We start from the raw sequence: 15,600 nt of genomic DNA on the forward strand, positions 1-15,600 counted from the left end.
ATTTCTGCACTAACTTCCACTGTACATTCACTAGATATTCTCACTACGCACTTCTGCAGTGTTTAGTGTGCGCGCATGAACGTGAGGTGGAGCGAGTACGAGCGCGTTGTGTGAGTGAAGGCAGGCATAGGAGCGGTCTGAACTGCGTAGCCACACGCGAGCACGCATATGAGAGCGTGCATGGGAAAACCGACCGGGTAGATTTTTATGTGTAAAAAGTTACAAACAGTCCCTTTAAGTTTTTTTGTTTTTTTTGGAGAGATGGGAGAAGCTGCTTTTATTCTGGGATCAGATCTTATTGAATAAGTCTCTCCAACTTCCGGAGGGAAAAAAAAATCTTTGGACCCTGCTCAATCACTGTTAAAAGTCCTAAACATGATGACACTATTATCAAAACATTTGCTGCACTGTGCGTGCGCACACGCACATTGTAGTGGTGCACCGTGCACGCGCGCACACCCTCACCCCTCCCCTCCTTCCTGCATCATCATAGCCCGCTGTTACCATCACACGTTCACGTAATACTCCCGTGAACAAGCTCACTTGTTGGAAATGCTGGAGGATCTGAAATCTCTCTGCGAGCACGCTGGCTGCTAAAAAGATCAGTGGGAGAAAGAAAAGTGAAGCCGCAACAGGAACATATTAAAACAATAGAGACAGAGATAGAGCTGGATATTATTGATTATTACCAGTTTACTTCATTGAAGGTAAGTGAACGTCATTTTGCGTAATCTTTTGGTTTCCCATCATAACATTGCTGTCAAAGGATGTCGAGGAATGTTATTCTCTGAGGTTTTTGTTCATTCAGTAACTGTCGTCTTGACACATAGGACGCATGATTGGTTCAGAAAACTTTTGCGACAATAAAACATTTTTGGGTATAAATATCAGACGCGCTCACGTGATTGTGTGACTGAAGAAAACCTGCAGGAGAGTTTTCTGCAACATCAGTCTGCCCTGGATGATGCGCAACTACTCTATGTAGCCTTATATAGCCTTAGTATTTAAACTGTCAAGCTGCTTATTGAGCAGTGAGGTTGTCAGGATCATCACATCTGTCAAACCTGTTTAAAGTCAAAGTTTAGGCATCATTCTGCTCAACAAGTCCATTCACAATCTGAGCTTCATATAGTTCATAAAGACTTGCCCAAAACTGCGCTTTACAGATTTACATAAGGCATGCTGCTCATGCACTCAGACTGCAGCACCTCTTCACTTCACAGTCTCAGTCTCGCGTTGTCCCTGCCTCCTTGTCAGTTATTTGCCATCATTTCACACCTAAAAGAGCTTGTGAATGCAATACCCACCACTTAACTTTGTCAATGCTATAAGCCGCCTCTTCATACACCCCAGAAGGAAAGAGGGCAGGAAGTTCTCTGACAGTTCAAGGTTTTGATGAAGGTGGCTGTCATCTATACTGAATAAACCTGTTAAAGAGAGGCACACAGGTGTGTGGACCTCCAGAGGTCGGTCCTTGCAAGGGCTCCAGTGTTGGGAATTTCAGCATTGGGGAAAAATGCACTTGGATCAGTGACAGGGCTTCACATCAGTATAGGCTACATGTGAATTGTGCAAAAAAAAAAGTTTGGGAACGCTGGCTGCTGGACTGCCAGTTGGTTTGACGCAGGAAACTTGCGATAAGAGGGGATCTTGTGTTGGAGCACGCTCAAAGACCGGGGTTTTATAGACACAAGATAATGCTATTGGAAAGATTTACGTCTAATGCATCACTGACATTTAAAGACTAAACAAGATCTATAAGGTTTATAAAGGAAAATTGTTGAAAAACAATAGAGATACTGATACCTGATGTACAGTAGCTGCTGCATGTTCCACTGCTTTTCAGAAATACTGCCACACACCTTTGTTTTCTCTATTTTTTTCTCTTCCCCTTAACCTTGGTGGTTCGTTCTGAGAAACAGTGAAAGATTCATCATTGAATCAAGTGTTTAAAAGGCTTATTTGAATAGAGTTTTGGCCTTTTGTTTATATAACAGGCTTCACACTGAATTGAATGTGTTACCTGAGTCGTGGTGCCTGTCATTGGGCGTTCAGTAACCGGGCACACAGTGTTTTATGGTAAAAAATTAATTCAAACACAATGATTATTTGTTATTATTAGTTTGGTTAATATGCTGGATTTTGTTTTGTAAACTGTGTTTGAGTTCAGATCAGTAAATGGAGTTTGCAGTGGCAGTGATCTCGGGCAGTGATGTCGACGAGTACGCAGAGAGCTTGTTCTGCACAGACAGTACCACGGTGCATACTGTATGTAGCACTTGGTGACCATGGCAACAAAACAACATCAGAAGAAACTGGTCAGATGAACCAGTGATGCCCGCAGAAGAGATGAATGGTCGACTCAACGCATAGCAGAGTCAAGCACAAAGGAGGACTGATTCATACTCATCAAAATGTTCTCCCCTCTCTCTGGACAAACACATCTCCGTGCTTCTGTTCAAGTCTGAGATAATGTCCTTGAAAAATAGAAGTGTGAATGTGTTCTTTGTGTTCACAGCTAGCAAGAGCATTAAGGCCATAAATGAGGCATTACAGGCTTTCAAATTTGGCTCAAACTTCACCGTCGCCATCTGCCTCGTCACCAAGCCGTTCCTTTTGAAGAGGCTCGGCTGTGGCCAAATCCACGGCTCTCTCTGGCCCGCTGCCACCGTCTGACGTGACTTTGAACAACAAAAATAGCAACACGATTATTTTTACGTAACTTGTATGCTTGTATGTTGTTATGTAGCAAATAAAAAATCACAACAGTAGCCTACATCTTCATTCAGTGATCTAACGGAAGAGATGGGCTGTCTCGGTGCCCCCAAACTGCATTCAGAAGATGCGTGAGGAATTTCAGTTGATAAATATCCTCCTACACACACACACACACACACACACACACATAGTTACATGCTCCCAAAAGATGCTGGTAGAACAAACAAGTCAGCTCAAATTAATTTCTATAGCCCCAAATAAATACACAATAATTCAATCATTTAATCATTATTTACTGTGTTAACGTGACATCATGCAACCGTTTTCCATTAATATTTTAATTATTTCCGAGGCTATACCTTACGTAACTGTGACTACCGCATGAACTGTATGAACAAAGAGATACACCTGAACAGCTCCTTAGCTTCTTGTTATGTTGTGTGAGTGTGGCTCGTGGCTGAAAGATGGACATCATACATCCCACCCCCACCGCCACACATATACACTCGCCACTCTTTGCTCTTGTGAGACCTTCTGTCATATTTGAGCTTGTCGCCGGTGTGGGAGGCGTTATGTTTTTGTGTTGTCTGTACGTCCATCCGGTCCATTCTCGTGAACGCGATATCTCAGGAACGCCATGAGGGAATTTTTTTTCAAATGTGGCACAAAGGTCCACTTGGACTCAATGATGGACTTATTCGATTTTGGAGATCAAAGGTCAGAGGTCGAGGTCACTGTGGTCCTCATGTTCATCCCATTCTTGTGATATCTCAGGAACACCTGGAGGGGATTTCTTCAAACTTGGCACAAACGTCCACCTGGCCAAAGGTCATTGTGACCTCACAAAACACATTATGGCCATAATACAAGAATTCATATTCTAATTATGACAATTTCACACAAATGTCTAATAGGATAAAATGATGAAGTGATGACATGTTGGACAGACGTGGATGTAAACTGCAACATGACAGGTTGGCGGAGGCGTACAACTGCGAGGCGGTAATTCTAGTTTCCCCCTGATTTGCAGTAGTTGTTGCCATTTTTAGTTTGTGTCATTGGTCCTGTCACTGCCAGCCCCTCTGTTTGCCTCGGGGCAGTGATAATTTTGCTCAAATTAATTTTACACAAACTGGTTTTATTCCATAACACCCACAAACATAACCTGACTCGTCTGGAAAAGCTGATTTGACACCATTGTCTCGTCGGCAGTAGGTCAAGTACCCCGACCTCAGAAGCTCCAGCCTTGGCTATTGCTCTCATGATAACAAATTACTTATTTTCTTCATTCAATTTGTCATAAAACCATGCAGTAAGTCATCATTTAAAATATTACTGACATGTAGAAGAATTCATGCAAGTTACTCATTTTTGCAATATGCCTGTTTGTATGTTATGGCCATTATTTGAAAACTAAATAACCTAAATTGAAGAGGCTTTACCTTTACCTACTTTATGCTACTGGAAAACTAATTAGACACAGATTTGAAATCTGTTTATCAAATGAAAAATAACTTTCCCTTTGTCCCCCAAGGGTGTCCACAGTTAAGTTCTGTCAATGCCGAGCTCTGCGACAGTCTGAATTTGGAACGGCATTTAGATTCCCATTAATGAAGAACACTTCATTCAGATCGTTCAAAAGGCAAAGATAAAAGAGCCCTGATTCAGCAATAGTCAAGTGCCTTCTATCTTTTTCTTCCTGTGGTGAAGGAGAACAGCCTTTTATCTCCAAGATTACTTTGAAAGGGGGAAAAACAAGTGCGCACAAAATTGTGTCTGACTTATCATACTTACTGTTTAGTGTTTGGCGCATTGTGGCGATGTGAGTCAAGCTTCCGAGAACAGGTGAAGGGGTGAGTCACTGTGAGGTATAATGATGGCATTACTGTAAATGGTCCCACGTCAGACCCTTAACTCTGCTTGACATGCATGCTATTGTACGTCTACGTGAGGTGGCTATCTGGAGGTGTGGTTATTTTGAGAGAAAGTGTACCAAAGAGGCCCATTCAAGATGAGATGACATATATTTGCTGATACATTTGGTTTGAGCCCTTTCAAGAGTGACCATGAATCTGATGACGTCTGTTGATTTAATACACCTTGTAAAAAACATTATGGAACAGTTTAGACATGAAAAAAAAGGAAATAAGGAGAAGTATTTTTTTCTAGTGTGCGTCATCTGTGTGCTTATATTGGTCTGATCGAGCATCACGGCACAGGATTGAGGCATGTATTATGAAAATAATAATTCAGATACCCAGGCAGGCAGCGCAGTTGTGTGAATTTAGGTGAGAGCCAGAACACACTAAGGGTGAGTGTATATTGTTCTGGCAGGAATTCATGCAGAGGATGTGATTTAGCAGGAGCACATAATGCGCAGCGTACTTCAGACTAATTGTGAACTGACCGCCCTCCTCTTTAAGACAGAGGGGCATGCTATTAGTATGCCGCATGTTGATCAGGCAAATGGTGTACTGAAATACGCCACAGAAGAGATGGGCTCCAACCCTCTTTACTCGGCCCTTGGAAATGTGTTCTTTACTTGTACATACTTCTGGAAAAAGTACAGCCTTGAGTAGAAATCTTTGTCTGGGATGAACTTAAACAACAAAGGTAATGGCTGAATGGAAGAGACTTAATCCCTTTGGCTACTCCAAGTTGACCTCAAAATGCACTGAAACAAGATTAAATCAAGTCTGACTTATTATAGTGGCATGTGGTTTACTTTTTATTACGTAAAGTAATAGTGACTTAGAGACTCTGGTAGTTGGTGCTTGCAATGACATGCAGTACAGTTAATAAACCAATGTCATGAAAATACTGTTTGCTCAGCTCGTGTTTCAACCATTTTGACAGACAGACATTAGCGATTTAAAGGAAAGGCAAAACTGGAGCTGCTCAGAAACCGTCGTGTCTAGAAGATAACCCACGACTAGGAAAACATGCAAAATCTCTTGGGAGACTCGCTGCCCGACGACCTCATCCTAACTTTAACCATTGGAGCTCAATATTAATAATCTTTAGTTATAGAGCACTTTTCAAAACACAGTTACAAAGTGTTTTACAATATAAACAGAACACATTTAAAACACAAGGATATGTACTAAAAGCCAATAGCTAAACACATAAAAACCCAGAGAGTAAAACAACTAAAATATCATAAAACATAAATAAAATCACAGAAAAGCAAATTCTAAAAAAGTATTTTTAAAAGTGATTTAAAAGACGCGACAGAGTTTGCAGCCCTGATCTCCTCAGGCAGGTCATTCCTTTGTCTATGCCTGACTGCAAAGGCTCTATCACCTTTGTGAATGAATCTAGACTTTGGAACCACAAGAAATGATGCATCTGAGGATCTCAGAGTGCAGGAAGAGATATAGGGCAATAACAGATCTAACTAGAATGACACTCGGAGAGCGCAGACCTCCGCCAAGGTGCGTGACTTTAAAAACAGATCACAGCTCACAGATGGCGTTACCGTGAGGTGGTCGGCTTATTATTAACACGGTGTGTTTCCGTGTAACGTATCGGCGGATGCCTCTCTCATTCAGCAGCCTTGTTATGTCTGTATGGCGTTACACAAGGTTATCTCTCATCCCGTCATCCCCCGCTTTTTTCTTTCTCACCACGGACGGCCAGCACCTGCCGCCGCACCTCGGAGTCTCGCCACACATCCACACACGTATCACTCTGCTCAAAGAAGGAGGAAGGTGGGGTCACGCGTCATCAACGCGTCATCAGTTACACTGCGAATGTGTTATACCCTGTGGTCATAATGTTACGGCTGATCGGAATCCGTATAAAAATTCCTGAATCCAGATCATGATCCAGATCGCCGCCAAAATCGAATGGATTGTTCATTGTGCCACACCCCACTCCTCCAAAACATTTCATTCAAATCAATCACGAACTTTGGGAGTAATCCTGCTAACAGACAGACAAACAAACAAACAAACAAACAAACAAACAAACCAATGGCGGTGAAAACACAACCTCCTTCAAGGCCCATGGCCTTGGCAGAGGTAATAGATAGCTTGGGGCGAGGCCTCTCAGGGCTTTGTAAGTCATCAGTAATATTTTAAAATCAATTCTAAAAGCAACAGGTAGCCAGTGTAAGGAAGCCAGGATCTGTGAGATGATAAAAATACTGCCTCTGTTTGATATTAACAGACTAGATATTGTATTGACATGTTGACCAATCCCACCATGTGAAGAAAAAAGGTCATGTAATCTGTCTGTGGGGGAAAGAAAGAGACCTGCAGAACGGAGCACAGCTACTTTAATACCCTGTTGATGTATAGGACTGTATCCAAATGTATCGAAAACCACATTAATTATTTTTTCTCCCCGCAGTATATGGATCAAAGACAGATAAGCTCCATTAAATCAGTATCAATAAAGAGGCTAAAATGAGGAACATCAGTGGAAACGGAGTCTCTTAAGTTATAATAACCAAGCAATTTACATAAGGTAACACTTTTTATAATGAGCTCCACAGCGGAGATCTGAGGAGACTGGATCATAGAGTAATGAGTCCCCTTGTGGACAGTAGCACACTGCGTTCACTACAGCCTACTGTCTTCAACTAAAGGACTCTCTCTTGATTCACAAAACATGAGCTCCTCTGCTTTGTTGCTTGCAAGTAATAAACAGTAATAAAGCGCATAAACAGACCGTCCCCTTAACATGTGCAGTCTTCAAATTCCATTTTTTTATATTTATAATACCACTATTTGTTGTACTACAGATACTACAGATGCTAAAGTCTCTGATAGGGTCTTGACTGAGGCTCCAGACAGCACCTCAATCAGAATTTCTCTACTCCCACTCTCCTGTGCTGGCTGCCATTTCTACTGTAAGGCCTGCCAAAAAACTGGGTCTCTTTTCCATACAAAGCATCCTATTTCACCAGTAATATTTAGCTTCTAGTGGTGCACCGGTATAGGATTCTGCTGTGCAGCCACAGCAATTCAAATCACCCTTATTTAAAGTTGTATATTTATATGTGTAACTCCACTTCTGCAGTTAATTGCAACAAAAAGGGTCCACTAGTAGCATCCTTTACTAAAAACACGTCAGGAAGTTACTAATGAAGTAGACATTTAATTCAAAACACTAAAGGCCTAATTGCTCAAGCTACATCAGAAAAATGTTAATAAGGCAGTGTTACATCACCCCATATCCATGGTGGTTCTTCAGTTTTCATGGTGGAAAAAAAGCAGCAGGGTTATGTTATTTATTAAGTTATTTATTTATTTATTTTGAGGCTGTGAAATTGGCATAAAAATGTGTTAAAGGACTTCATGTGGGTGAACTTAATTTATTGGGCCTTTTGTTGTCTACAGTTAGAAATGTTATGTTGAATGCAATGATTTATCTGTTCAGATATACAGTCAGCTGTGTTACCTTGGTCAGCAGAGTGACCACTGAGTTTGACTGAGAGTGTATTCATTTGTTTACACTGCTATTACGTGTGGTTGGACAATATGACAATATATACTGTGAGATTATATAAATGTGTCTACCATCATAGATTTTTTTCCAATAATATTAACATTGTGGTATCTATTACTTTACAGTAATATCTATGGCTGTATAAATCCATTGTGGGCAATGTTGCAAATCAATGAGCAGCTCTGCTTTATGGTAATATTGGATTTCTGTATGATTTTTGCATCAATGAAATCAAGAGATTAGTAAGAAATATTACTATATTTTAACTAAATAATATCTGAAATTTCACACTGTGATACAAGATTTATCCATATCGTTCATCCCTATTGTTAATTCCAAATTATAGCTCTTTTTTTACTTGTGTGACACAAAAACTACATAGCACGATTGTACTTTAATCATAGCAAATGTCCTATGATCATGCAGTATATTGTAATGCATATAGTTGTTATGCTGACCCCATTAAAACACAAAACTCTTCTATGTTTGTTTCTCCAGAGCTGCAGAGATAATAGCTTTCAAGAGTCTTTCAAATTATAAAAAGAGGAGACAAAAGTTAGAGCAACAGCACGGGGTCAAGTCCATCTGAATATTCTTTTCTGTAAAAAAGCAGACAGATTAATAATGTTACAGCTGCTGCTGCTGCTGCTGCAGTACAGAGCTGACTCACTGCAGAGTGGAGAGAAACAAGCCTGGCAGTCTGACAGAGTTCACTGAGGATGATTATGTTATTTGAAATTTTTTATGTTGTTTTGCTCTTGTGGTAATTTGAAATAATTTGCTCCCACAAGCTCAATTACACTTATACCTATTCTCAGATGTATGAAACCAAAAAGGTTTCCCAGAAAGAAATAATCATGTGCCCGCACTGCTCCCTGTAAATGTGTGCATTGATTTACTGCATTCATTTTGTGTTAAGTGCCATCACTGAGCAACACTTTTCCTCCATTTCTATTATTGCCATTAATGAAACATTTTATTTCTCTGTAAAGCAATTTGCGCTGCATCTTACATTTACAGTAATATTGTTTTATGTTATTCAGTAATGAGCACACAGCTTCAGCTCGGTGGGCTTTTCGATTCAGGTGCTCACCCGTGTTCAGATCCGCCTTATACTGCGGAGATGCACATCTGTCTAAATGATGAATGCTGTACTACTCAGGTTAATCTAACATGTTGCACTTTGTCAACAGGTTGTGTTGTGGCAGGACATTCCCTGGCTATAGGGCACGAGCTGCCATGCCATTTGGTTGTCTGACACTCGGGCAGAAGAAGGATTACAACAATCCTTCAGATGTGGCTGACAAATATGACCTTGGAAATGTTGTTAAATCGTGAGTACATCAACGTTGTAATCTTGATGAGTGCATAAAGACTTCCTCTCTGCCCAAAATATGATGTACTGTATGCTTCTTCTTGTCCTCATTTTAACAGAGAGGAGTTTTGTGAGATATTCCGGGCGAAGGATAGGAACACCTTGAAAATGTACACCTGTAAAAAGTTCCACAAAAAGGACGGAAGGAAAGTGAGGAAAGCTGCCAAGAATGAGATAATGATCTTAAAGATGTAAGTGAAATCTTTCTCATTATAGACGTCTGAGGGACTGTCCCAGCACTGAGACAAAGTGTAATCACAAGCGATCAGCATAATAATTATTTCTTCAGGTCGAGCCAAAGACACAGCAAAGTGTGGTGTGCAAAAGCTCAAACCAACCAACATCCTGAAGTTTTGCCTTTGGGCATTCTTAGAGTAATTCACAAAGATAAGTGTGGGGATATTCTAAATTTTTCTTTAAACCATTGCACTAGATGTCAGGTTCCTTTATTATCATGAATATGGGCACTGTAGTTTATATACACCGTCCCGCTGCAATACTCATGAGCGCACCAAATCCACAGCTGAAAATTGTCCCCAACAAATACATTATTTACTCCTGTTTGAATAATGTGCCCTTCTGTTTGAGGAAATTACTGAGCCTTTTTTATATATATATATTTATTTATTTTATATTACCATATTTGTTTTATTGACACAATTAATTTATGCAGTGGTTTGCACTGTCACCTCACAGCAGGAAGGTCACAGGTTCGATCCCCTGTCTGAGCAGGGCCTTTCTCTGTGTGGAGTTTGCATGTTCTCCGCGTGTTCATGTGGGTTTCCTCCGGGTTGTCCGGTTTCTTCCCAACACCAAAACATGTATCTCCCCCAGGCGCTGTGAATAGGGGGGTTGCATCAGGAAGGCCATTCGGCGTAAAACCTGTGCCAAATCAAAAATGGGGATCATAAAATCAGATCTCAGATGATCCGCAATCGGGAACAGCCGAAAGACAGACAACATTTTGTTATTAAAATTGTTTTTTTTTTTAGCTGTTTTTTTAGGTTCATGTCTTCAGTAGGAACTAATTGGTTTGTGGCTGAGTGCCAAAGACAGGGTAGGAAAGTCAGAAAGTATTAAGTGATGAATTATCACATTGTTGTTTTCCTGGATTTGTTGACAATAAAAGAAATATAGAATGTCACCAAACTTATCCTTAGGTTGGTGGTATCGTCATGTCTCGGGAATTAATTGATGCTGCAATCCAAGAAACAATACATAGTAAAGACCAACAGATCCACTAGCAAATGAAAGGATCATCGTAATAATCGACATGCATGGCCCACAATTATATTAACCTGGCAGTTTTCAAATGTTGTGAAAAATGTCTGGTGTAGTTATCAGTTAGTAATTTTATCTCAACAGTCCTGAATGCTTGGCATAAGACCGTGTAGCTCTATAGCTTGCACTACTCATTGATTCTATTTATTGCTCATTTTAACCCCACTTACATCCCTCCATCCTCCTCCCCCTCCTATTACTGTCTTCCCCTTTTTTCTGCTTTTCAAAGGGTAAAACATCACAACATCCTCCAGCTGGTTGACGCTTTTGAAACGAAGAAAGAGTACTTCATTTTTCTGGAGCTGTGAGTATTATTAGAGGCACTTGAGAGAAGTGTTGGCGCAGACTGGTGTGCACTGTGCTTCCTCAACTCACATAAAACTGATGTTTTATTCAACATGTGTTGTCATTCAATAAGTGGCGTGCATTCAATTTGGATTATCCTGTCTCTTCAGCGCTACAGGCAGAGAGGTATTTGACTGGATCTTAGATCAAGGATACTACTCTGAGAGGGACACCAGCAATGTTATGAGGCAGGTGTTGGAAGCTGTAGCTTACCTGCACTCTCTGAAAATTGTCCACAGAAATCTTAAGGTACGTTTCACTGCTGACACCTAGTGAAAGATAGTAGCATTTCACCACAGGCCAAACAAGATTAACCGCTCTTTGGGAATGCTTTGCAGTTAGAGAAACCTGGATTTGTTTACTCACACAGCTGGAGAACTTGGTGTACTTTAATCGTTTGAAGCACTCCAAAATTGTTATCAGTGATTTCCAGCTGGCGAAACTGGAAAATGGACTCATTAAGGACCCATGTGGGACTCCAGAATATCTTGGTAAGTGACATAAAACCAGAATGTAGATAATTAAGTTTTACTAAGTTCAATTGATAGGTGTGTAGTCGTACAAAAAAAACAAACGTTGTTTCAATTGTGTTGCTCAGCTCCTGAGGTGGTCGCGAGGCAGAGATATGGGAGACCTGTGGACTGTTGGGCCATAGGTGTCACCATGTATATACTGTAAGTGCTCAGTAATGTACTGCAGTGATTTGATGTATATTTAAGTGATTTTATCAGAATGTGCGTTGTCCTATAATGCTCTTATTCTGCCAACTCAACAGTTTGTCTGGAAACCCTCCTTTCTATGACGACGCTGATGAAGATGATGATCGCGATAAGAATCTTTTCCTAAAGATTTTGTCAGGGGACTACGAATTTGATTCACCATATTGGGATGACATTTCAGATTCTGGTAAGAAATACTCAGATGCATATCAATGTAATTGTATTTCACAGATGATGTGTTTAAGGTCTGAATTTTGGAGAAGCAAGTTCAATGTTGTTATTATTTATTTATTATTTTACAGCCAAAAACTTAGTGGCATCTTTGATGGAAGTGGACCAAGATCAGCGATTAACTGCACAGGAAGCTATTGCCCATGAATGGTAAAAAAGTTAATCAAATATGAATAGTCACTCCAACAAAACTTACATTATGAACTTTGTTATACAGGGACAAAAAATATAATAAAATGCTTGGAAAAAAAATCGTTCTCGTATTCCTTCTGTCAGGATTTCTGGAAATGCTGCCTCAGACAAGAACATCAAGGACGGCGTTTGTGCTCAAATAGAAAAGAACTTTGCCAAAGCCAAGTGGAAGGTATATTACTTTTCATATATCTCATGTATCAGTACAGTTTTGCTCATATATCATTAATTATTACACCTGTTGGACAAAATGTGTATATGTTCATATATATATAATAATAATACAATATATTCCCAAGTCTCCAAGTACGGTAGGAGGACTGTACTGCAGCGTCTTATGACAATATTTTGGTTTAAAATATATAATTTTTTTATATTACCACCATTTTAAACTGAAAACGTATACATAGTATATTCACTGCTATTAATGACTATGATAACTTTAATCAGGTGCTGCAACAATTCCTTTATGTTATCCATACATATGGTTTCTCCCCTTATTTCCCCACAAACATAATAAACTTATCATGTGTAAATTATCAAAAACACATTTATATATCCCTACAATTTGTCCAATTTGACTTAACTGCAGTTTAAAACACATTTAAAAGTTTAGAGAGACTGTGTGTTCAGCCTAAAAAAATATAAGAAAAAAAGTTAGTTATCAAAGTAGCAGAGCAGCAAATTTCTGTGCACCTTCATATTTGTTTTAAAATATGATTCATTTCAGTCATGCCTTCCTCAGAGCATGTATCAGGATCAGCCGATAAGGTTTGTTGCATGTTATCACTTAATTTGACCCCACCGTATTTTTTTAATTACTCACAGAAAGCTGTTAGAGTGACCACCCTCATGAAGAGACTTCGAGCGAATGATCAGGGGGAATCTGGGGCCTCCGGTCTCGCTGAAGGGGCTGCAGCTGACCCCAACACGCCCAGCGGCGGCGCTCCTGCTCCTCCAGCTGGCAGCGGCGATGGTGTTGCTGCCAGCATAAAGGCTGCCCTTAGTGAAAAGGCTCCTGACACACAGACTGCCACCGTCACTGCACTCTCCCTGCCCAGTGCAGCCAGACAGGAGGAGCAGCCACAGTCGCGGTGCAACGGCGATGTTCCCCAAATGTTACCACAAAGAAAGGGAGACTAGGCGTCAAACAAATACAAGAAGAGGACCCTCGCCATCCAACAAGCACATGTGCAGTAGAGCCAATACATTTGGCATGATGATACCATGTCTATGCTGTTCGACTTCCTTCCCCCAGTTTGCAGAGTTATTTCACAACACCATGCATTTCATCATTTTGCCTTCTGTAGTGATTAGTCTATTGAATAGTGTTCTCCACTCTCGTTATTTTGTGTACAAGTCCCTTTAAAGCTAGTTGCAAAGTAGCTCTTCTGTTGTTTCCTTTTCCTTGAAAACTGTAAAAAGTCACAGTGTAATTTAGTGAAATCAGCTCATATTTATTCATCATCTCATTGTATATAGGTGTATTTGTCTGTTTCAACAAACTGCTAGTTTTCAGCTTCAGAACTTACGATCTTGAGTTCATGTCTTGTGACTTAAAATTATGAGTTGAAAGATTTGGTTGATTGATCATATCAAGAATTGAAGATACGTTAATTTACTAAAATACTTTCCTGCATGCATATTTGAGTTAGCTCTTCAGAAACCATGCCTCTATTTGGGATGCATTTAGTTATTGTTAGTTATTACGTAACAATCAGATACAATAATCAATTAGTGGATTCAACGTAACAACCAGACTAGACATCTGCTGGTTTATCTTCAGTGCAACTTCGGTCAACTTACAATTTTAAGGCAGCAAGAAAGCATATTTTTAAGTTGAAGTGCCTTAATATTTGTTGCAGTAACGTACTGAAATGTTTCAAAAGAAACAACTTGATTATAATTACTTGCTGATTTCTTTGAAATGTTTTAGCTGTTTTCATTTGCCCTTCTGTTTAGTTTTATGCTGCTGTATTGATACTTGTGTTCTGTCCACTTTCACACACACACAATTAAAACATAGAAAACTAAATTTAGAGCGTTTATGTGGAGTGATGTTTTAGCCGTCGTTATTGTGTTGTCACTTGTAATAAGTAAATTTCAGAGTTTATAGCCGAGTCCATATACTGTGCCACTATGTATTTTTGCATTGTATACATGTGTATTTTTTTATTTATGTGTGTATTTAGCAACATTTAGCTGAGCTAACGGGTTGCTACAACGCTTGTGAATGAATAAAATGAGCAATACTGATATTGCTGAAACTGTGACATTTTTCTCAAGTTGTCCTCACTCACACTGACACTGTATTTGACAACAAAGGCCACCAACCACCATTTCACTTTCATCCAACTTTTTTATTGCACAAAAAATGCAAGCAATCTTGGTCATCAGATTATATTTTTACTAGGGCTGTCAAAGTTAATGCTATAATAACACATTAACGCCAATTCGTTTTAACGCAACTTGCTTTTAGTATATTTTGTATGCTAAATGCAGAACATGTGAGGGTTTCTGGACAATATTTGACATTGTTTTGTGTTATTAATTGATTTACAATAATAAATAGCCTATATACACACATTTGTATAAAGCAAGAATATCTGTCCATTCCCATGTTGATGAGAGTATTAAATACTTGACAAATCTCCCTTTAACGTACATTTTGAACGGATAAAATATGTATCTGCGATTGATCGCGATTAACTATGGACAATCATGTGATTAATTGCGAGTAAATATTTTATTCGATTGACAGCCCTAATTTTTATATAGGCCTACTTGTTTTTTTTCAGTATAGGTATTGGTCAATATACAGTATATGCTTTAAGAGGAACTATTTGACATATGAGTGGTCATATCAGAACAAAATTAACATAATGTTTTAGATGTTTTATTTTCTGTAATAAATGTTAATTAACACAGAGAATGAATAATGCATGTGACATATGCATATTTTCCACTTAATAAAAGCCATAGCAGAACTATAATCTTTGTTATGGCTTCTCGATGCTGATGTAAGCCATGATATTTTTAAGCCAAATTACACAAATTACGCAGTGGTAAATTAAGTAGCAGAGGAACTGTTTTTTTTCAACTTAAATGGATCTGGACTTCAATCCAACAACCTGGAATCTTACAGGTTTTGTAATGTATCAAAGAAATAGTAGTTTGATTAATTTCAATTCAAGCTCTTGCACTGATGTTGCTACTGAGATTTGTTGAGGCTGTTTAAAGGTCCCATATTATAAAAAAGTGAGATTTTCATGTTTTTTTATTATA

At 39.3% G+C, this 15,600-nt stretch overlaps 1 protein-coding gene across 1 annotated transcript; it reads left to right on the top strand.

The window, feature by feature from the left end:
• Positions 1-551: 551 nt before the first annotated feature.
• camkva (CaM kinase-like vesicle-associated a) lies at positions 552-14,588 on the top strand. The gene is made up of 11 exons (XM_037764269.1): positions 552-707; positions 9,366-9,506; positions 9,607-9,738; positions 11,058-11,132; positions 11,284-11,422; positions 11,544-11,664; positions 11,772-11,847; positions 11,949-12,079; positions 12,195-12,273; positions 12,400-12,487; positions 13,144-14,588. Exons 2-11 carry the CDS (start codon positions 9,412-9,414, stop codon positions 13,456-13,458), a joined length of 1,251 nt encoding a protein of 416 aa, XP_037620197.1. The 5' UTR covers positions 552-707; positions 9,366-9,411; the 3' UTR covers positions 13,459-14,588.
• Positions 14,589-15,600: the final 1,012 nt, after the last annotated feature.

This window comes from Sebastes umbrosus, chromosome 1, assembly GCF_015220745.1.
Source record: "Sebastes umbrosus isolate fSebUmb1 chromosome 1, fSebUmb1.pri, whole genome shotgun sequence".
Taxonomy (NCBI): Eukaryota; Metazoa; Chordata; class Actinopteri; order Perciformes; family Sebastidae; genus Sebastes; species Sebastes umbrosus.

What these genes read in the sequence shown, in the direction of transcription:
- camkva (XM_037764269.1), top strand. Translation starts at nt 9,412, where the DNA reads ATGCCATTTGGTTGTCTGACACTCGGGCAGAAGAAGGATTACAACAAT. An exon ending in TGGGACTCCAGAATATCTTG is followed by an intron (nt 11,665 to 11,771) that starts GTAAGTGACATA and finishes TGTGTTGCTCAG; the next exon opens with CTCCTGAGGTGGTCGCGAGG. An exon ending in GAAGCTATTGCCCATGAATG is followed by an intron (nt 12,274 to 12,399) that starts GTAAAAAAGTTA and finishes TCCTTCTGTCAG; the next exon opens with GATTTCTGGAAATGCTGCCT.